This window comes from Falco peregrinus, chromosome 7 (assembly GCF_023634155.1).
Source record: "Falco peregrinus isolate bFalPer1 chromosome 7, bFalPer1.pri, whole genome shotgun sequence".
In the NCBI taxonomy this organism is placed as follows: Eukaryota; Metazoa; Chordata; class Aves; order Falconiformes; family Falconidae; genus Falco; species Falco peregrinus.
Window position 1 is genome coordinate 4,379,420 of NC_073727.1, and position 21,614 is coordinate 4,401,033.

General features: G+C 41.7%; 2 protein-coding genes across 5 annotated transcripts in view; one reads left to right on the forward strand and one right to left on the reverse strand.

Annotated features, from left to right (window-relative positions):
• The first annotated feature begins 22 nt into the window (after positions 1-22).
• Positions 23-5,477, forward strand: PNO1 (partner of NOB1 homolog). The gene is made up of 7 exons (XM_055810006.1): positions 23-277; positions 510-659; positions 2,617-2,700; positions 3,375-3,435; positions 3,991-4,108; positions 4,636-4,706; positions 5,213-5,477. Exons 1-7 carry the CDS (start codon positions 98-100, stop codon positions 5,278-5,280), a joined length of 732 nt encoding a protein of 243 aa, XP_055665981.1. The 5' UTR covers positions 23-97; the 3' UTR covers positions 5,281-5,477.
• A 1,309-nt stretch (positions 5,478-6,786) lies between these two features.
• PPP3R1 (protein phosphatase 3 regulatory subunit B, alpha) overlaps positions 6,787-21,614 on the reverse strand; it is a 40,633-nt gene continuing 25,805 nt past the window's right edge. For 3 of the 4 annotated variants that reach the window (XM_055810003.1, XM_055810005.1, XM_055810004.1), the window contains 4 exons: positions 14,660-14,836; positions 12,336-12,395; positions 11,157-11,341; positions 6,787-8,958 (listed from right to left, as the gene is read on the reverse strand). In XM_055810003.1, coding sequence (XP_055665978.1) covers positions 8,911-8,958; positions 11,157-11,341; positions 12,336-12,395; positions 14,660-14,836 — 470 coding nt within the window. In that variant the 3' untranslated portion in view covers positions 6,787-8,910. Of the gene's footprint in view, positions 8,959-11,156; positions 11,342-12,335; positions 12,396-14,659; positions 14,837-15,038; positions 15,312-21,614 lie in introns of those variants that run through there. The other variant, XM_027780464.2, reaches the window with a different exon arrangement.

Below are 21,614 nucleotides of genomic sequence, written 5' to 3' on the forward strand. Positions count from 1 at the left end.
CGGCGGAAGCAGGGCGGCGGGGGCGGGGCGGCGCGCGGGCCCTTTCCGGCGGGCGCTGAGGCGGCGCGTGGCGCGGCGGGAGCGCGGGCCGGCCGCCATGGAGGCTGAGGCGGCGGCGGCCCCGGCCGAGGGCGGCTTCACCAGCGTCGTGTCCAGGCGCGGCCGGCGGAAGCGGCGGGCGGCCGGGGGGGCCGCCACGGACACGGCTATGGACACGGCGGAACCGCGGCCCAGCAAGAGGCCGGCCTTCCCGCCGGTGGCCGCCGAGGCGCTGGGGGTACGCGGGGAGCGGGGGGCAGGCTGAGGGGGTACGCGGGGGAGGGGGGAGGCTGAGGGGGAACGTGGTGGGGGAGGAGGCTGGGGCGGTACGTGTGGGGGGGAGGCTGAGGGGGTACGCGGGGGGGGGGGGGGGGAGGAGGCTGAGGGGATACGTGGGGAGGGGGGAGGCTGAGGCGCCCCCAGCGCCTTCCTGGCCCTTCCTGCGCTTCAGCGCCCGCTCCCCCCACCAGGTTGGGAAGGGCGAGCTGCGGAAGGTGCCCGTGCCGGCCAACAGGTACACGCCGCTGAAGGAGAACTGGATGAAGATATTCACGCCCATCGTGGAGCATCTGCAGCTGCAAATCAGGTTTAATTTGAAAACGAGGAACGTTGAAATCAAGGTAAGGACGGCTCCTGCCCCCCCTGGCTGGCCCCGAGGGGTGCCCCCCCCTCACCTGGGTGCTTCAGAGTTATTCTTGGTCTAGTTCTGGGACATTAGAGGAAATAAATGAGATGATTAACAAAAAAACATCTACAGCAGGCCAGAATTCCAGGCTCATACAGATCTCAGTGCTGGAGGAGCCTTGGAAATCCCAGATAACGCCTCGGAAAATGGGAACTGTGTAGTTGCACCTGACCAGAGAACCCTCACTGGGGATCAGAATCTGCCAGTTACGGCTTAGAAGCCAGTAGCTGATGCAGGAAAAGCTCAGAAGTGTTGATCTCTTCCAGGAGGGGCCAGCACAAGCTGGTGGGGGGACATCACTCCTGCCTCCTCAGGAGAAAATGACATACTCGAGGATTAAGGATCTTAGGCTACGTGTTAAGAGTTTTGGAATGCAATGTTCTCCAGATATTTAAGGCTACTAAACACTTAGGTATGCTCCTAAATACTGACATTTTTGAATTAACAGCATCTTTCGAGGGGGCCACCGAATCTAAAAATGTCTTGTTTGTGGCAGAAGGGCCTGTAATTTAATAGCTTTTGATTTTTCTTCAATGGATTGCGCTGCAATAGCTTATGGTACAGATACCGATACATAATTGTACATCTTGTAGGTGCTCGTTCTTTAGCCTTATTCCTTCTTAGGAATATTGAGCCCAGCTGTTTGTAAATGTACATCCAAAGCTCACACTGTGCTTTTGACATACAACTTACTGTGTTAGCAACGTTGGCGTTATGAGATCTTCTAACATAGTAGTGAAAATATAGACACCAACAGGAATTTTGCGTCCTAACTTTGAACCTTACTGCCAGTTCAACGGTAGCAACTAAAGGAAAGGTGACAGAACTATCCCTTACTTACACTTAGAAATAACTTGGAAGAAAAGGTGAGGAAGAGCAGGAACTCTTGCAGTTCCACTGAATAACTGTGCAGGTGAAAAAGCTGGGATTTTACACCGCTTTTTGATACAAAATGATGTCTGGTTGGAAAGTGAGGTGGTTGTGTTCCTGATCAAGCAGATTTCATTTTGTCTGTATCTATCATGAACGTAAAATGATTGAAAACTTTGGAATGAGTTTCTGTCATTTCTTTGACGTGGCATAGAAGCCATATATGGCATTTCAGAATACTTTTTATGTATTCCAGACATTAATGTATCTTCCTTAATTAGAGTTTCCTGCTTTTCTTTTCTTTTCTTACAGCTTCAAAAACTGCTCTTTTCCAAGCTGCCCCCGTTAGGCTTTGTAAATGCAGATGTGTGCAAGCTTTTCCACTGGTAGCAGAGGAATGCTTGGTTTTAGAACATGAACTGAAAAAAATGTGCCAAACAGCAAATCCTGTGGCCTCTGCTGGTAGGGTGGGGAAAAACCATATATAAAACTTAAACACTGCAATACTTGCTCCTTTGTCGGGTCAGTTTGTTCCTGGTTCCAAGTATCTTGTTAATCTTTCTAATCCCGTATGTTTTATTAAGCCTGTCCAGGCTTCTGTTCACCTGCTAAAACACCTTTAGGATATTGTCAATAGATTAACTTTCTCTCCTTAAGCTGCCTCCTGCCATCATCCTTCTCTTTTTCCAGCTGTTCTGTGTTGCAGGTTAGTTTGTGTTGGTTTGGGGGTGGTTTTTTCCATAAAAAGGGTTCTCCTCAGTCAGTGGTGGGGTTTTTTCAGGAGCATCTCTTTTTCCCTCCCCTCCAGGCACAGGCTGTGGTAGTTGATGCATTCTTGTTCTTGAGGTTCAATGTTATAAAAAGGCACAAAGTGTGTTACTTGAGACTTTCAGTAAAAGACGGTGTAGGAGCATGATCTGAATATGGCTTTTTTTATGGTTAGACTGTTATCTCTTAGATTTTTCAAGTCCTCATCCTGCCTGCAGAGAGTTAATTTGCAAATGTAACTTCTTGCCTTGCAGACTTGCCAAGAGACAAAGGATCTCAGTGCTCTAACGAAAGCAGCTGATTTTGTAAAAGCATTTATACTTGGGTTTCAAGTAGAGGTAAGTCTCCCAGTGGCTGGACCATGACGTAAATTGAATTTACTTGCATGTCATCTTTGGCCTCTCTGGAAATTACAGTAAGAAAGGAATAAAAATGTTTCGGTGGTCTTCTAGAAATAGATTTGTTTGAAATTGTGACTGCATGCAATTCTAGTTTCTTAGGCTAATGCAGGATAAAAAAAGTAACCTTCAAACAGCACGTCATTAAAATGACGAAACAGAGGAAATACTGTATGTGAGAGGCAAGCATGAAGCAGTAAAGGGCTCTGAGATGCTCTGCAGCTGTGCAGACTGCTCATTTTGCGTTAGGCCCAGCCAGTGACCCTTCAGTCTTTCCCAAACTCAAAGCTTTACTTTGAGAAAACCAGCCCCGTTTCTGCAGTGCTACGGGGGCTGCGCACTGCTGCAGGCAGTCTCCTGCGGCCTTCACTGGTACTGCTGGGGGTGGGTGAAGGTGGTGGTGGCTAAGCACATGTAGGGTTCTCTACACAGAAATAAAAATTGATGTTGCTGTTGAAAAAGTCAGTCTAGCCTGCCCTGTTTGATGTGGGCAAACCCGTTAAGTGGTGAACTACTACTCATGTCCCCTGTTTACATGTATAAATAAAATGTGAGCTTTCAACTCTTGTGGTACTGTAACACTCATGCTAGTAACAAATCTCTTAATATTTCAGGATGCTCTTGCTCTCATCAGATTAGATGATCTTTTTCTAGAATCATTTGAAGTTACAGATGGTGAGTAGTTTCTGCTGCAGTATTGAAGTAGTTGTGCATACCATCTGCAGGGTTTTTTTTCTTGTTTCCCCCCTGCTATGCATGTCACTTACCTTCAGGGATCAGGAAAACCTTTGTGCCGTTACACAGAATTACTGTCTAGGTAGAGGTGGCTTGAATGGGTGGTCATTTTTCTAACATGTCCCAACAAACCGCTCCCAACCCTCATCCTTAAAATTACGTCACTCCAAGTGATTTTTCATGTATCACTGGCACTCCTCAGAGCAGCACCTAAATCTGCTCTATTTCATTTCTACTGGTGTTGCGTGTACTTGGGCTCTGTTTCTTTCCTCAGTCTTAACTGCTCAGTAACGAAGGGGAGCCCTGTATGAGAATTGCTCGCTGATACTAAAGACCTCACGGCTGGCAGCACTGGATGCTGTTTTCACTTCTGTATTCACCATTGTAAAGTTGCTTTTGTATTACTTCAAATGGGTTGTGTCTGGTAACTTGAACAAGGGGAGCATTACAAAAATACACTCCATGTTGTTACACTGAGCATTTTTCTCATTTTAGTCAAACCCTTGAAGGGAGATCATCTGTCAAGAGCAATAGGGAGAATAGCAGGAAAAGGCGGAAAAACAAAGTTCACGATAGAAAACGTAACCAGGACACGAATTGTTCTTGCTGACGCGTAAGTACTGACTTTCTTCCAGGCAGAGCACCATCCCATAACTGATCCGTATCCTCTTCCAGGAAGAAAGACAACTTGAGGGTTTTTCCAAAACCGTTGGAGAGCAGCAGTAAAACAAATTGAAGTGGTGTTTTTAATGACTGCTATTTGAGTACTTATTTGACCCTTTGTTATGAGAATGCTGCCAATGTCACCAGCCCACCTAGAACTGAGTAATTCCCCACAGCGAAGAATTCCTTAGCAATAATTGGTGTTGAACCCACCAGCCCTGCAATGTTTTCCTCCATAAAGCTGCTACACTCTTAAATTCACAAAAAGTTAACATCTATTTTAAAAAGGATGTAGGAGAGCACAGATTTTATGTTGTAAGTTTTCTTGTTTTGAGGTGTGGGGGGATTTATTTACAAGTACAGAATAGGAACTAGTACACTGGTCTGAAATTCCACATTCCTCTCAACATCCAACTCATCAATTATGTAATCAGATAGTGGGGAAAAGCCTAACTGATGCTACTTTGCTTTTTACAGGAAAATTCATATTTTGGGATCTTTTCAGAACATCAGAATGGCTCGAACAGCAATTTGCAATCTAATTTTAGGTAAGTCCTGTTATCTTCTCTATTACATAGAAACAGATCTTGGCAGTTTGAGATTGCTTTCTGTGGGTCTTACCTTCTCCCCTGGTGCGTCCACACCTGCTTTTGGAGCAGGAAGCTTTCTGGGAGTTGGCTTCATTGCCCATATATATTATTTATATATATATATATAAAGAGAAGGGTTTGGGGAAGAAGCAGCAGGGAGCCCAGAGCTTGGTTTCTGGCTCCAAACCCCTCTCTGTGGTGCAGAAAGCACTTTCTGCCTTTTGATTTAGCTGCAGCATTCCCCAAGAGGCTGTTGTGAATGCACTGTCTAGAAAGCTGAAGGAGGCAACCCCCATCCACTGCAGTTCAGCTCTGCACTTGCAGTAACAGAGAAGGTGGCTGATCTTGGCCATCCTTCTCACCCCTGGGCTTATTTCTCCACTTTAACACAGACACAAGTGCAGAACACCTGTTTTGACACACGTTACCTTGTTTGCTGACTGCATTTGTGCTTTCTTCTGCAGGAAGCCCTCCATCAAAAGTTTATGGCAATATCAGGGCAGTGGCCAGCAGAGCAGCAGAAAGGTTCTGAGCACCACTGAGGGCTGGGGCTGGCAGTGCTTCCTGTGTCCTCCAGGCCCAAGCGCCAGCAGCACTGTCTTCTCTTTGATTTGGATGCCCAGAAGAAAACCACGACTACTCCTGCAGTCTGACTCTCTTCAGAAGTGCTGTCTGATTGGAACACACTTCATGTTCCTGTGTAGTCATTAAATGTTACTTTAAATCTGTTGTGTCTCTCTCAGAAGTACAGGCACCTCATTTGACTTAAACTTAACCTCAAAAGTGTGCTTCATCAGGGATCTTCTGATGTTCAGCAGCAGGCTGCCCAGCTGGTCTCTGCTGCTGATGGAACATCACATGAAAATGGTAAAACAACAGAAGTAAATAGCATATGAATGGGTTTGTTTTTTTTCATTTTATTATCAAAAGTTATCTCTCAGGGCAGCCTCATGGAGCTAAGAGGCACCAGGTTAAGAACTTGCCAGAGTACCAGAGCACAACGGTAGAGTGTTGTGTCTGCTTCAAATGCTACATGTGTGACACCAGTCACAGTCTCCCTCCGACATAAATGTGGGCCCTTTCCTCCTGACCCTGCCAGCCAAACCCAGTGCCAAGTCACAAAATAATTTGGTTTGTGAAGGAAAACAAAAACTGAAATGAGATTATCAAAACCACTAGCAAACTTGTGGTTTTTGCTCGCTGTCTGCAATTCCAGCGCAGCACTCTATAGTATGGCATTATTATTATAGCCAAATAAATTCAAGGCTTCAATCACCAAAATTTAAGACTGGCTGAGTGACCCCAACATACAGCTCTTGGCAGCCTGAGCTACAGTGGGGAAGAGCAGGTCCATTCGAAGTGGCTCAAGGTGAAGGCGCACCTACCTGGTTGGCATCTTTTCTGTTTGCTGGCTGCTTGTGTCACTTACCTCAATTAGTGTGAAATGTAACGGGGGAGAGCGAGGCGAGGACACACAAGGGTGACCCGATCTCTATCCCAAGGCAGGTGACACCAGCCACGAGCAGCAGAGAGGGCAGCACACAGAAGGGCCGAACAACCACACCACAAGGAGCAACAGCAAAGGGCTCCTGCAAAGGCCGCACCTGCCGCAGGGAGGGCTGCGTGCCCCAGCAGGTCTCAGACCCTTCCCCAAGAAAGCAGCTGCCTGTCATTCTCTACCTGCACTAATGTTAGCAGGGGGGGTGGGGGTGGGGGTGGGTGTTTAACTGCCTGCCACTTTGACCATCATCCTGAATGTAGGATTTAAAACAAGGTATTTTATCCAATTGGGGATGTTTAGCAAGGAGATCCAGATGTGCCTTTAACAGAACCACACACCAAAGCGGTCTCAAAACATTGAAACAAAACTTGGAAGTGTTCTGGATTGTCTGCACCCTCTACAGTTTTTCAGTAAATCTTCATATTCAAAGAAGGGACAAAAGACTGAGCAGCAAGTCATCTTTTCTTCAGAGCAGGGCGCAAAGCTGCTCTAAGTTGAACACAGGAAGGGTCTAGGCAAGTACTGAAGCACCCCGGCCAAGGTTCAAATATTTTATTTTGTATTCATATAGTATGAAGGTTCGTATAGTTCCCACAACATATGATGTAGCATGCAGAGGAAAAACTAAACATTCAACAAATCATTTTTCCCCACACAAACTAAAAAAAAAAAAAAACCAAAACACCTCATCCCTCCCCTTCCAGTCCCCCTAAGGAAATAACATTAGCACTAATTTCTATAATGCCAGCCAAGATATGCACAAGCAAGTAAGAGAAATCGAAAGCGTTCGCTAAAATGTTTGTAACAAATACTTATGTACAAAAAAATTCACAAAAGACTAGTTCCCCCTTGAAGCAGAGCACATGGCAGTTGACACTGGAACAGATACAACCACTGGCTGGGATTATAAACCACGTACTGATCCAGAGGAAGAAAAGTTACATGTAGTGGAGATTTTTGTTTTGAACATTAACATTTACCAAAGTTTGGCAACATTATCTTTTAAATTATGCAAATTATGTAAACAAGAGGAACATTTCAAATTGATCTACATGCAAAACTCCATGTCATGCAAGGACACCAAGCACCTGGATTTCTCTCTCACAGACAGAGCCCATGATGTGCAGCACTCAGTTGAAGGAACAGCTATGGCAGACAGGTGCTCGACTGAAGTAGGTTCAGACAACCTGCACTTCCCACTGCTGATTATAAAACAATTTTTTTTTAATAGAAAAACCACTATACAGGAAAGATGTACTGTCCTAAAAAAATCTAGCAAATGTTTTTCTTCCAGCCAATAGTACCACTGCAGAAAAGGGAAGGGATGATATAAAGTTGTAAAACATGGCTCGCTACTTTTATATCACACAAATATATCAAGTTACCATCCATTACAAATTATGATATGGACAAATCTAGAAAAGAAAAAAATTCTCCAGGCAAAGGACTGGAGAACCCCAAGAGGTATAAATTTAGATAGTGTGAAGTTTTCCTCCTCTATGGCATAGGTTAACAAGATTTTCCCCCATATGAATCCTATATACATATATATATATAAAATATTACCAGTTATTTATGCTACCTGTAGTATTCTTTAAATGCAGAGGGGAAACCATCATGGTTGAAACAACAGAATTTAAATGGCAAGAACGTTTTATAATTAAGTACTGTATAAAATAAGTAGATGGGAATTCCTGCACAGTTATGTCGATCCTAATTTCATTAAGCTAAGCACAAGAGGAAATGATGAATGCATCTAACACCTTGAGCAGCTGTATCTAAACCGAATCCGGAACAGCAGATTTGCCTTAATTTCAGGACAGCTGTCACTGCTCCCTGTTCCTAGGTGACAAAATCTAGCGGCCAAAGCGTTCTGCAGTTGCTATATGCGCATGAGGGCTCGTTCTTGGCAGTAGCATTAAACTATATTATCATATTACGTAGAATTGTCCTAAGTTATTTAGCAAAGAGACACAGTCCCTGGTAATATATTAACAGGTATAAATAAACTTAGTCTCCTGTGTTACAAAAAAAAAAATGTAATTAAGGTGAATTAATAAGAAGCAATGCTTTGTCAGCCAGTCAATATATAGAAACATCTCAACAGTCACAGGAAAAGGAAGAGCTGACCTAACACCCAGTTAAAATTTTACATTCTTCTACTATATATATAAAACTGTGTGAAATAAAAGTAAGGATGTATATCCATATATTGAACTGTTAATATTCTGCTTGGCACTTTGTACTCTAGATTTGTTTCTGAATCAAGTATATTAAATTAAAGCCCACCTAGCTACTACATATAGAAAGCTACATATATATCTATATATAAATACACACACACATATATATAGATAGATATTTCCTTGTTATAAAAGATGAAGAAAAATAAATTAAAAAGCCAACCCCTTCCCTTTCTCCACCACACTGATATGCTCTTTCCATCTTTGCTGTCCTTCAGACTTTAAAGTGCTACACTGAGTTATTGAGAGAATAAAAGTTCAATAACACTTAGTTGGCTTCATGAGGCTCATGTTGGAAAATGTGGCTTCACAGAGAAAAATACTTCCATTGAAATACACAGAGAGCATTGCTGGACGTCTTGAGCAGATCTTCAGAGATGGAGAAGAAAGCAAAAGTGTTGGGTGGTGCCCTACAGAGTCACACATCTACGACCATCTTTTTGTGGATATCTAGGCCTCCTACGACCTGGGAGAAAAACAAGCGTTCAAACAACGAGAGAGTTGCCAGTTAGCGAGATGCACAGAACACACTGTATTCTGAACGCACATTCAGGTCCACTGTAACTGCCACGCTTCCCTGGCCCCTCCAAACTCATTTACATTTCACAAGTACTGTGATATATACACCAATGAATGCACACAAACCAAAATAATTACGTTAGTACAATTTACACACTCAAGGGTCTGAAAAACAGTACAAATGACACCATTTTGGCTTTCCTCCCCCCCCCTCACATTCGGGCCTTGTACTACGTTCCTGCACATTACGTGAAGTGCTGACTTGACTTCTAAAACACCCAGTAAAACTGTGTGCCTTTGAGATGCAAAGGGCCTCAGGAAAGGCGGCAGGATTTCTCACAAAACCGCACACACTCAAAAAAAAAAGAATTACCAGTGTTCAATGGCGAGCAATTCATGCACAGCACAAAGGGAAGGTGCGATGTCAGAGGCACTTTTTGTAATGCAGAAATAATATTCAAAGGCCAAAAGGTATAGCCGAATGCCACAGACTAAAAAGTGTTTGTGTAGATGGATGGCACAAAATTCAAAGGTGAAACACAAGAACAAGAGGATAAGAGACTGCAGGAATGAAAGGTGTCTTGTCAGAGTCAACAAAAATTGAAGAAACTAAGAGAAAGGAAGAGGAAAACCAACATAGTACAAGACAGGAACCCTGGGCAGAAGCCCAAGGACAAAAGAAATGGCAACACTGTATGTGATGTACTGGGCCTGTTGCCTTCCTGCCATCCGAGAAAGGAACGGGTATCTCGCCAATCGAGGTAATTCTTTGCAGATGACCACACTGTGTCACATGATGCCATGAAAATAACTAAACTCTACCAAAACATACGCAGCCAATAGAACCTTTTTGCTTTAATAGTTTGGGGGAGGGCAGATTACTTCCCTCCCTCCCTTTTGGTTTTTTTTTGTTTGTTTGTTGGGTGTTTTGGTTTTTTTAGAACTCACATTGATCATGAACACATCACATTTGAAGTTGTAAATTCAAAGAGTAGGAAACAACAATGCTTGACTGCCTGTCAACTCAAACTCTGCTAGCCAGCTGTATGCTCATTAATACAGCATTTACAATTCACGTGTAAATACTCATCATTGCATTTCCAAATGTTGGCATTTCAATGTGTCATTTACTTTTTTTTAAGACAGTAGGAATTGAAAACTCTGTCAACTAGATGAAAATCAACCATTTCAAGTCTCAAGCACTAAACACTCAACCCAGAAGTTTTTACAATGTGCCCATTTGTCCTTTTTTCAAGGGCAGCACTCGAGGGGTTACTCGCCTGGTAACTGACACAAATCCCGCTACCCTGGCCTCGTAAAATCCCCACGTTCTGCAGATGGGGATAATCTCCACACTCTGCAAAGATAAACCTTTCTAAAGGGTGATCTGGGGCAGGCCAGACACCTGGTTTAGAGACAGGGGATTAACCCAACGTTAACCTCTGCAGGACACACCTTCCACCCACCACCCCAACAGTGACACTTTTGGAAAGAGCTGCTACAACATACACTGGGTTTTTTCACCCGCCTTGGCAGACTGTACCTGCCTGCCCACCATGCTTTTGTGGTTTGGTGTTTGTTTTTTTTTTTCACTCAGTGTATTCTGTTAAGCAGCTAGAGACATTTAAAACAACTGGAAGTGCTGTTTCTTTTTTAATCAAACATAACTGTTGAAAATGAGGAAAACCAGCCTCCTATGACAAGCCAGTCACTTGCAACTCATCTTCAGAGCTGCCCTTTTCTACTGGCACAGAGGCTGGAATCCAAAATACGTCCGTGTGTCAGGACAGCATTTTTGTCTACACGCAAAAGTAACTGGGAATGGTCTTGTGTTTAGTGTGTCATAAAATGACACAAATTACTTTGTAAAAGTCACTGTGCTCTGAACAAAGCAATCTTCCTCAGGCACACTAGATCCAGGAGGAAAGTCTGCACCCTGATGGAACTGACCCATGACGTGCTCATACACCATCAGACACAGCCCTCTACTGGAAGCCGTACAACAAAACCGCCCTCTGTAATAAAGCTGTCAGACCACGAAACAAGTCTGCTTCTATAATCTTATCCTTTATACTGTTCACCATTTTTCCTCCCTTTTTTTTTTTTAATTCCGAATTATCAAAGTTGTCTTTAGAGGTTACTTACAGCACAGAATTCTTCAAAGGATATTCTTCCATCACCATCCTTATCTGCGTTAATTATGGTTTTATCTACAATTTGCTGTAACTGAGTGTCTTTGAGATTGTTCCCAACCATCATCTTCAGCACCTGGAAGAGCTCTCCATTTGAGATGTAACCATCTTTGTCCATATCATAAATGCGAAAAGCAACTGCAAAAGTAAAAAATATTAAAAATATATATTAATATATAAATTAAATAATATATTATTACATGATTACATATCATTATATTACATCTAATAACATTAAAATATATATTAAATATATATTTCTTAAAGCCTTCCGTAACGACTATGGTCAGAAAAGAGCAAGATACATTCACGTGTGTTGTATTAACAGTAACTGGTGACAGAATCCTACACAGCTGAGAAAAACACTGTATTTTAAGTGAGATTTCAAACAGCCTCGCAGTTTCATTCTGAAAAACACACGGCACCATTCATTGTATTGTTTCTAATGTTTCTATCGATTTTTAAAGAAAAAAATTCTTGAATAATCTCAATTGAAATTGTTTTAGCACCAACAGTAAATGAATTCTATAAACAATGAACTGGAAAATCACTACCACAAGTAAAGCACCCAGGCAGCAGCTCATCTGCAAGCAGAAAAAATTACAGCCTTCCAGGGAACAGATGAATAAAATCCCACCTGGTTACTTTGCCACAAACAATCTGCCATTTATTTTGAAACATTTTAGCCTTAGTTATCAAAAGCTACACATCCATGACTAAACCGGATCCCTTCCCCACTCAAGAAGCTTAGGTCACGTTGTGTTCCTGAGATGCAGCCCTCAAACAAGAATTTAGTGCTGTTCTGCTGTAGTAGCAAAAACTTCTGTATTATTCTTATGCTCCTATAAAGCAAAGCACATTGCTACACAGTTCTGTGAATTAACTATTCTTAATTTTATTATTTTTTTAAATTTAAATTGGAAGCAACTGAAGATATTTAGAAGGCAACCTCTTCAAACTTTCCTGGCAGAGAAAAGCAGTGGCAAATTCTTCACACAAATGACAACACGTGCAAAATGCTTACAATCTCCCCTCGTGATTTCCCACTTCTGTTGATTTCTCAACGTTAACTAACAAAAGTGTATTTTTGAGGATCAAAAAAATCTTTGTTAAGGAAAATCAAAATACTTACACCTCAACTTCTGTTCCTTATCTCCTTTGACACTGAACTGGGAAACTCCTTCTATGAATTCTGAAGAAAGTAAGAAAAACATTTACAAAAAAGCTTATATTTTAAGAAACCAAGGAAATCAACATTAAAAAATTTTTAGAATTTTTTTTTTAAATTACCCTAAAAACTTTGAAATCTTGCCTGCCTTGAGACACTTAAGTGTCCACACACTTTGATACTTTAATGTTCGTTAGCAGAAAGTACTCCAAACCCAATACTGCACTCCCCTAACAGACCTGTTCACACCAGTATTTAGGTAATTTTGTTGCTAGACTTCCACAAGCTTCTGATACTAATCTACTAAAGCTGCGCCAGTGGGGATTTTAATTGTACAGCTCCTGGAGATGCATTTCTCAAAGCAAAGTTACATTTAAACTGAGAACTGCTCTACAATAAATACCTAAAAAAAATATTTTCCTGTAAGAAATAGGGTAAAAAAAAAAAAATATATATATGTTTACACCGTTAACAATGAAGTCATTATCCCAGGAGCAAAGTCCTGCATTGTCAAAACACTAAAACCCTGGGATGCGATGTGTCTGGATGAGATCCTGTAACTAGATTTCTTAAGAGTTCTGGGTGGTAAAAACAACAATAGTGCAAAACCACGAACTAAACTGCAGTATAGAAATAACACAGAGGTATGGAAATATAGCATTAGGCTGCAAGGCCTACTACAGTGTCAGTATGTTTTGTAAAATTAAGTCAACAATTCCTATATGATTTATCAATAAATTGCTCGACTATTAACTTGGAAAAAAAAAAAACCAAAACAACCCACCACATTATGCTTAAAGATCTATCTAAAAAACCATCTAGGTCTTTCAACACAAGAATGCCATTTTCCTCAGACCAGTATTTTTCCTTTTCAATGGGCTCACAGAACAGTTTGGGCTGGAAAGGACCTTAAAGATCCTACAAGTCCACCCCCTGCCCTGGAGGGACACCTGCTGCCAGCCCCATCCAGCTTGGCCCTGGGTGCTGCCGGGGGGGGGGGGGGGGGGCAGGGGTACCACAAGTGCTGTGGGCAGCCTCCTCCAGCATGTCGCCACCCCCATCGTTAAAGATCTCTTGCACTGATCTACCCTCTTTCAGGTTACAGATCTTTCCTTTGAGCTTCCCTCCGAGACAGATATAAAGAAAGTAACTGAATCAAAACCAAACGCGGCCAGACAACAACAGAATTCATTGCCGCTTACTGCGGCAGCATCACTTTACCATGGAAAACTGATTCTGACAACTTCCTCTTCCCACCCAAGAGGAACAGCTCTTGTTAATTACATTAAACAGCTCAATGTCATACACACTACACCGTCATCTTTCATCAGTATTTTTTTCACAAGGGGATTTTAAGCAATTACATACAACTATTACTGCCGATACCTAGAAAAAGTCTCAAAAATGCAACATTCCAGTTACACCGTAGTTCTCCCTATAGAAATTTAAGGTGCTTTTTTTTTTTTTTTTTAGGTTAGCAGCTTTTGTATGTTAATATTTTATTTAAAATGTCAGCCTGTCAATAAAAGTGAGGTTTAAGAACTTTCTCCAATTAAATAAAACTCCAAGAAAAACTGCTTAACCTTTTCTAGTCATGGAGCAACAAGAAATTCTAAGTACTACGAGACATCACTTCTAAGGGTCAGAGACTGTTTTAACATCAACTAGTAATGAGGTTTTTTTCACCTGCTGGCCCTTTTAATCATCAATATTCAAAGGAAGTCTAACATTTTAGAGGAATGTACTAAATCAGAACTTTAGTTTTTTACTTCAAGCGCCCACCTAAGAACTACCAAAAGAATCCTGTAAAGGAAGCATCAACAGAAAATTTGCACCACTTGCACAATTCAGAAAACTATTTTCAGAATCCTCCAACAAAAGGCAGATCCCATAGAGTTTGGATAAATACAGCTTACGCACAGACACCACTTACGCAGTCCATCCCACTTTTTTCAGTCTCTTCAGCCTAAGAATATACTTCAGACAGCACCACAATTAAAGTACACTAATTCAGGCTCTTACGACAGACTCAGTGAGTAGCCCCAAATCAGTATGACCTGGAAAGCTATTACTAAACAATCTGCCCTTTTAAGCATTTCATTCAGGAGTGCCCTAACGTGCCAGAGAAACTAGTTTTACTGGTATTCAGTTTCATTAAGAATTAGCACCTTATTTTGATTAACTAGTCTTCTTCACCCCTCCTTGCTCAGCTGAAGCTAAATTTGAATTCCAAGCTGCAGGAATTCTGATAAAATGCCACCAACCTGTCACAAAGCACCACGTCTTACCTTTGAAGTCCACTTCTCCATTTCCATCTGTGTCAAAAATATCTATTACTCGCTGTACTAACGGATTCTGTTGCAATTCAGGTAAAGACATGAACTCTTCCACACTCAAAGAACCAGAGTTGTCCAAATCAAGCTTCTTAAATCTCTTTCCTAGTCGTTTTATCTCATCAGCATCAACTGAAAGGAAAAGAAAAAAACGACATCTATTCTCGGAAAGGCTTCAGTAAACCCTTTGCCAGTTCAGCACAATGCATATTTCATTGCTTTCCTACCAAAACATCCTCCTGATTTATTACAGCTATTAAATGCTCTCATGGAAGATTATAAAGGTAACAACAAATTCTGAAAACTAATACATTTTATTTTAAACAAGCCTTACCTTTTTTCTTCCCTGCACCAGCCATAACACAGTTTGTCTTGTGTCTCACTGAATACCACATGCTGACACAACATTTTTAAGGATTGAGGATGCTTAGCTAGTTCTTAGTCAGACAGCTCTTACAAATGCCAAGTATGAAAAAAGTTATAAGAGCCCCAAGTTTTGTTCAAAGGAGCTAGCATTACACATTTACACTAGACCAATGTAATAAGTGAGAAAGACGATTGTATCAGTAAACACATTAGCAGAACTAGCGCTTCTTCAGCACACCAAACCTGCGGTCTCCTGGGATACATGCCAGGTTAAGCAGGTTAACACAGTCCCACTGCTGACCAGCTATCATGCAGCTACTCAAAACATCACCCAAAACAGGGGTCCTCAAACTTTTTAACCAGGGGGCCGGCGCGGATGCAGTGGCAGGCAGTCATCTGTGGCTGCTTGGATCCCCCCCCCAACCCCCGACGGGGGGTGGGTCTGTAAATACCAGGGGAGGGATTGAGGACCCTGGGGGGCTGTATCCAGCCCGCGGGCCGTAGTTTGAGGACCCCTGACCTGAACAGACTTAAATTTTTTTCCTCCACCTCAAACAGATATGTAGCCATGACCTACAAACTTTTATTTATTTTTGTCCCAGAAATTAAAGCAGATTCAGGTTCTGCAGCTGTACCGCTTCACCTATCCTCTTCAAATTTATAGAGCATCTCAAATGACACATGTACTTAGTACCCTACTTTACACCTTAATTTTGCCAGGAATGGACTAAATCTGTAAAGCCATAAAAATGACTAAAAGAAGTCTTGTACTGTTTGCTGCTGAAAAGCTTGAAAAATTTTCCCCACAACAACCTGAAAATTCCCTGTCAGCAGCTTGATTTACAAGCCCAAAGTTAGTTCACACATCGCTCGCCACGTCTGGGCACAGAAGGGGAAGCGGGGTTCTTCGGAAGTCCTCGAAGCAGCCAGCATGCAGCAAACCACCAACACCTGACAGAACCTGAAGCTTTCGAACTCCCCATACCGATTTCCTTCCTAACGCAGTCTCCTCAACGTTTCTTAGCTCCATTTAGAGCGTCTGCTCCAACAGTAAAAAAAAAATTGTATCTTATTTTCTATAAGGCACATACCATCTGGTCCACTTTACATCACGCTAATACCTTCTTAGGCTTTTGTAGAAGTGCAGCACTAAAAACGACCAGCACTGAGCCTTCCCAATACACAAGGTCAGCCAACGTGCAGGGCGTTGTTTGGAAACGGTGGCCGATTCACAGACCTGATTCTCCACCAAAGCAGCAACAAACTCTCAGCTCAGTTTCTTGATATCCTTGTCTAAAAAGCCCCAAATCCAAACACACATACATATAAACCATGCTATTGCAAAAAGAAAGGGAGAGAGCATGCCAGAAGCCCAGATTATTTTCTGTCAAGACTTATTTTACCGAACAGTAAGTTCTGACATTCCGCAGTTTGTCAGTCTTGGTGACTGCTTGCAACTGCAAAGGCAGAGGGCAAAAAAGGATGATCTTCCTTTTGCCGTGCCAGCGACTTACAGATCTGATTCTGCCCCTAAGGCTACAAAAATAAGGCTAAACAGCGTTGGTAGAGGCTTAAAGTAGTTTCTCCTCAGTTCCCAGTACGCAATTTGCTATTTCTATTGCAAACGAGAGCCTTATTAATTAAGCCACATTCCTTTTTCCACCCTTTGCGTGGAAGCCCAGAACACGATGAGGATGTACTGTTAACGGCACAGCACTGCACCACAGCGTCAGGAGCACATTACTGTTGGCGTAGCTCACAGAAACCCCTGTGGATCTCACAAAAGGAGCCATCTCACCACGTGGTACATAATCATGAGACTAAAAAACAGTATTAAAAGAAAACGGCAAAGCAGAGTTCCACCAGCAGTTAGCCCCTATAGCTGCTTAGGAGTTCCACCAGCACAAAACGCTGCTTCTCACCAAAACACTGAAGGCATTTATCAACTCTCACCTCTGTCCACAGAAACTCCTTGGTCCCCGTTTTCCTCAAAACCTTGCCACTGCAAATGGAGTCAGTCAGTTTTTGAAATGGTTGGCACTATCCACCCTCACTCCCTGCCCTGCCGCCAGTTATTGGACCCACTACAGCTTAATGCAAAGCCAGCACCTTGGTGAGCTGTTAACACGCAAACCTCATTTTTACTACAAGCTCTACTCCAGACTTGCAACTTGCATAGGAAGTGTTAATATCCTAAAAAAATCCTTACAGCAAAAGCATTTGAAAAAACCCCAAAACATTAAGCATGGCTTGTCACACTACATACATGAATACCTTTTCCCATGTAAAACAAATGTATGAATAGATAAAATTTATACCTGTATTACAATAACATAAGGACTTGTCTGGCCATTACATCGGTCTCTGTCTACTTTTATTAGTCACGTTGAAAATTATGTCCTGGTCCAACCACAACTCTCCTGCTTCCTTACCTGGACTCAGAAATCACAATGTCTTTCAAGTAACTGGCCATTATTTTGTTAAGACAAGTCCTGCACAGATGATCTATTCTTGAAACCGGGAGTTTGCGGCTGCATCTAGAACTCACGGATGAAAATGAAAGAGGCTGACTCTCCTCTCCCTTGCCACACAAACCAATGAGGTAACAGACTGCAAGCTTTGAAACATTTCTAGCTTACTTCAGACAACTCTAAGCATCAGAACAGAGCAATGACATTTTTACAAATCAGAATGTAATCAAACAGATACCTGAGCCAGGCCTGAGACCCGCAGGCACGAGGAGCATCATTTTCTCAGAACCCAGAAGTATCATTATGCAAAAGTCTTATTTCATGACTCCAGCTCATTTCCTGTCTTGGGAGCCAAACTTTGTAGTTTTTCCTCACAAATATATAAGCAAAGACTGAAAGCGAGGGCCAGAGTTCCGTGAATGTTCTGCTATGAAGTGGGGCTCGTTACCATGTATGTCAGTCAAACACTGCGACAGCTTTCAATGATTACAGCTTGCACAGAAGTCAGGCAAGAGCAACCCTGCCACCACGCCAGCCTGAAGTGGAGAGGTAAGATCTTCTACGCAAGGTGTGCTAAGAAAATCTTTTGCCAGAGAGGTATTCTATCTAGAGCTAATCTGTCTCTAGCAGGACCTACCAACATGAATTGAAAAAGAACGTTTTATTGGGACATTCAGAAACTGACCCACCGCACGCAATGTTAACAAGCAATGCCACACAAACTGCATGCTCTGCCATCATCTGCTGGGCCCCAGAACCACGGTTCACTTACCCAGCCTTGCATTTACAATCAGCCAGATAATTAAATGTACAAACCAGTGATGCTGAAGAGAAGATGAAAGCATGAAATTATTTTTTTTCTTTTAAGGATTGTAGTCAAGGAGGTCAAGACTATGGATGATAGAGACAATCAGATGACGGGAAGGGGAAGATGTTGGAAAGGCATGAAAGAACATTTCTCAAGAATGTTTTTTGTATTCTGCTGAATTGTAGCAAAGCAACCGCTGTCTAAATTATGAAATCAGAGTCTTCACACTTAGAAAATGTTAATTAACTTTTCTCCACATGAACACACATCCAGTTTCATAGCTCATACAGTCAATTCCAGTTCAGCTGCAATAAGCAGTCCAGGTACAGACCTTCAGCAGCAGTTTCTACTAGAAATGGGATGACAAATCCCTCATTCCAACCCTTGAGACATTCAAGGAAGGTGTCTGCACTAGAGATCCGAGAAAGGTTCTACTCTCAGGGGACAAAAAAGCAAGTCAAAGGCCAGTACCAAAGAAATTACATCTCTGCCAAAACCTGACCAAGTGTCAATCTCGTCCAACGTTTTGTTTCTCGCAGTGGGCACGCTGTGGATGAGAGTACTGGAGGAGGAAATAATGAAAAATCAAAGTAATTACAGGAATAGGAAAACTTCCTTTAATAGCTCATGAGCATGAAAACTTCTGTTCATAATGAACATATATAAACAAAACTAACATCTGCAGATCAGTGTTTTATAACTGCGTGTATGAGAACTTCATATCAGAACAATTTAACTATTTTTTCCTTAAATATATTGCGAGCACCTCACTTACCTTTAAAATCCTTTCCACAAGCCAAAATTTAAAAAGCTTAGACACTTAAAAATTCCTATTTCAGTAATACCTTTGTCTTCATAAAATAGCTTTATAAATAAAATAAGGGTATGAAGTAAGGAAGGAACAATTACAGTATAAGCCTTAAATCTGCATAGTCTTTGTCTCTTCCTTCTTCCTTCAGTTGTTCAGTCACCATTTCTGCTAACTCTGCCTGGGCTGAACTTACCTAAAAACCACATAGGTTTTCTGGGGTTGGTTTGATTTTGATTTTTTAAATGAAAACAGCACACATTTATATGTAACAGCACATTTCATTAACAACCTGCTCATTTTTTGTTCAGATTTCCTCCCTGAATGTGCATATATAGCAGTCCTCATCTATGATGGATGTGCCCCCTTTTTACAAGGCTGCTTTTTCCTCAGGACTCAGCAACAGACTGACTTGCTTAAAATTTCACATAGATCTCACTGAAGAACAGAGTACTGAATTAAATTTTCAAAGCCTGGATAAACTACTGTGTTCCTTCTTCTCTTAATGCTCCTTACAGCCATCCCAGTGCCCACATGAACATCCCGAAGCTATACTGGAAATGTAAGGCACAAGACAGTTCAGATACAGTGAAGCTTTCTTTAAGCTGGAAGGACTGATGGTGGCAGTAGCAGACAAAAGTTTTCCAAGACAAGCTCAGGAGACCAGGAGAGACATGAAAACACCAGGAAATCCAAGGAGGTCCAAGTCCACAACAGCGTAAAAAGGGTGGTAACATCACTGAGCAAAATAAGGAGAACCAAGCTTTGTTTACATCATTTGAGGCAGACTTTGCCTGTGACTCATCCCAGCAGTGTGAGCTTCCTCGAGCTCTGGTCACAGTGAGCATTCCTCCAACCTCAAACTCCAGTTAGCCTTTTTTGTGCTTTCCTCACCAGCCAACACGAGGCTCTATGCTCCCTACACTTTTCAGCAGAATCTGAAAGTATCCCATCAGCCTAGCACAGATGCCTGTGCCTACAAACTTACTACCTGGCTGGAAATACCACCTGCTACATGTTTTTTCTTTAAAAGGCTTTTGTTGGTAGCCCTGTAGAAACATCAATTTACTCACTGTTTGAAAGCACACAGAGTAATATATGTTTATTTCATAATCCATTCTGAATTTCATTCACCTTGTAACTAACACATCAAGGTGGTTTAAAGCCATTCCAGTACTAAGGATTTATTGTTAAAGAATTATCATTATTTTCAAAAGATTCCTCTTCCATCCAAGCATCAAAACTCTAGAGCCAGCAATATCTGCTTCGTATCTTAAATTCATGTGCACATCTCTAAAAATGTGATGAATCGGGTTAAAATGCAAGGACTCCATATTTCCAAGAAACTACACGTAAATGCTTTGTGTAATGTTTTAGTACAGGAGGTTTTTTAGCGAGCATCCAACTGGGAGATACGTTGCTACCTATGCTGAATAACCCACTCCTCTCCCCCAACACAACAGCAGAGGATTATCCATTACGTTTTAAAACAATTGTTTGTTTCAAGCTATTATTCACATAACTGGTGCTCAGATGGCATCATAAAACTTATTTAAATGGCAACCCAAAAACCTTACATTAAAATCCAAGTTTCTGGAGTCTAGTATGCTCTATGTTGAAAACTAATTTCAGAAAACATTTAACTATTTTTTTTTTCTAGTCAACATAAAGGTACACAGGCTAGCTTCCTATTAACATGATAGTCAAAAGTAATGAACACCATAAAAAGACTATACTTGAAATCCACTACATTCAGTGGTATTTTAACAGGGTAATTACTTATGTATTCAGAAGCACCATACATCCATTGCTGCAGAGTACCCTTGTATGCATCTGCAAAGCATACAAGCCTTAGAAAAGCTGTGTATCTCTCAGCAAAGAGATGCTGAGCACTTCTGCAAAGTAAGCGTTTACCTAAGTGTTTAAACCTCTGTTTACAACGTTGGCATTTCAGATACTTGCTCAAAGTTACAACTAGCAAAAACCAGACCACAGTGTGGTCAGAGCGTCCAGTTTCCACATATTTTTCAAATATGAGATCATTATAAACAAGAACATTGCTAAGGCACTGGAAAAAAAGTTTTGTAAATAAAACATGTTGTGAAAATTTTAAGTGTTTTCAGGTTTTTAAAAAAAATGTATTTCCCTCCCCCCATAAGAATGGATTGCAGAGATCTCAAAATAAAACAGACCTTCAGCAAACGCTCTCACCTCTATCTGCAGTCTTGTCTGATTCACGAATATAGTGTTTCAGAGTAGCAACCAAGACAGCCATTTCAGTCTTGGAGATCCAATTTCAAAAAGATGACGCCCTTGAGAACACATTCAACCACTTGTCTTGTATATGCTTACACACAGCTGGCCTAATCCTTTTCATGACTTCAGATGCATCAATTACAATTTCCTAAGTTAGAAAACAGATACTGGCCTCCTCATCCTAAAAACAAAACATACTAT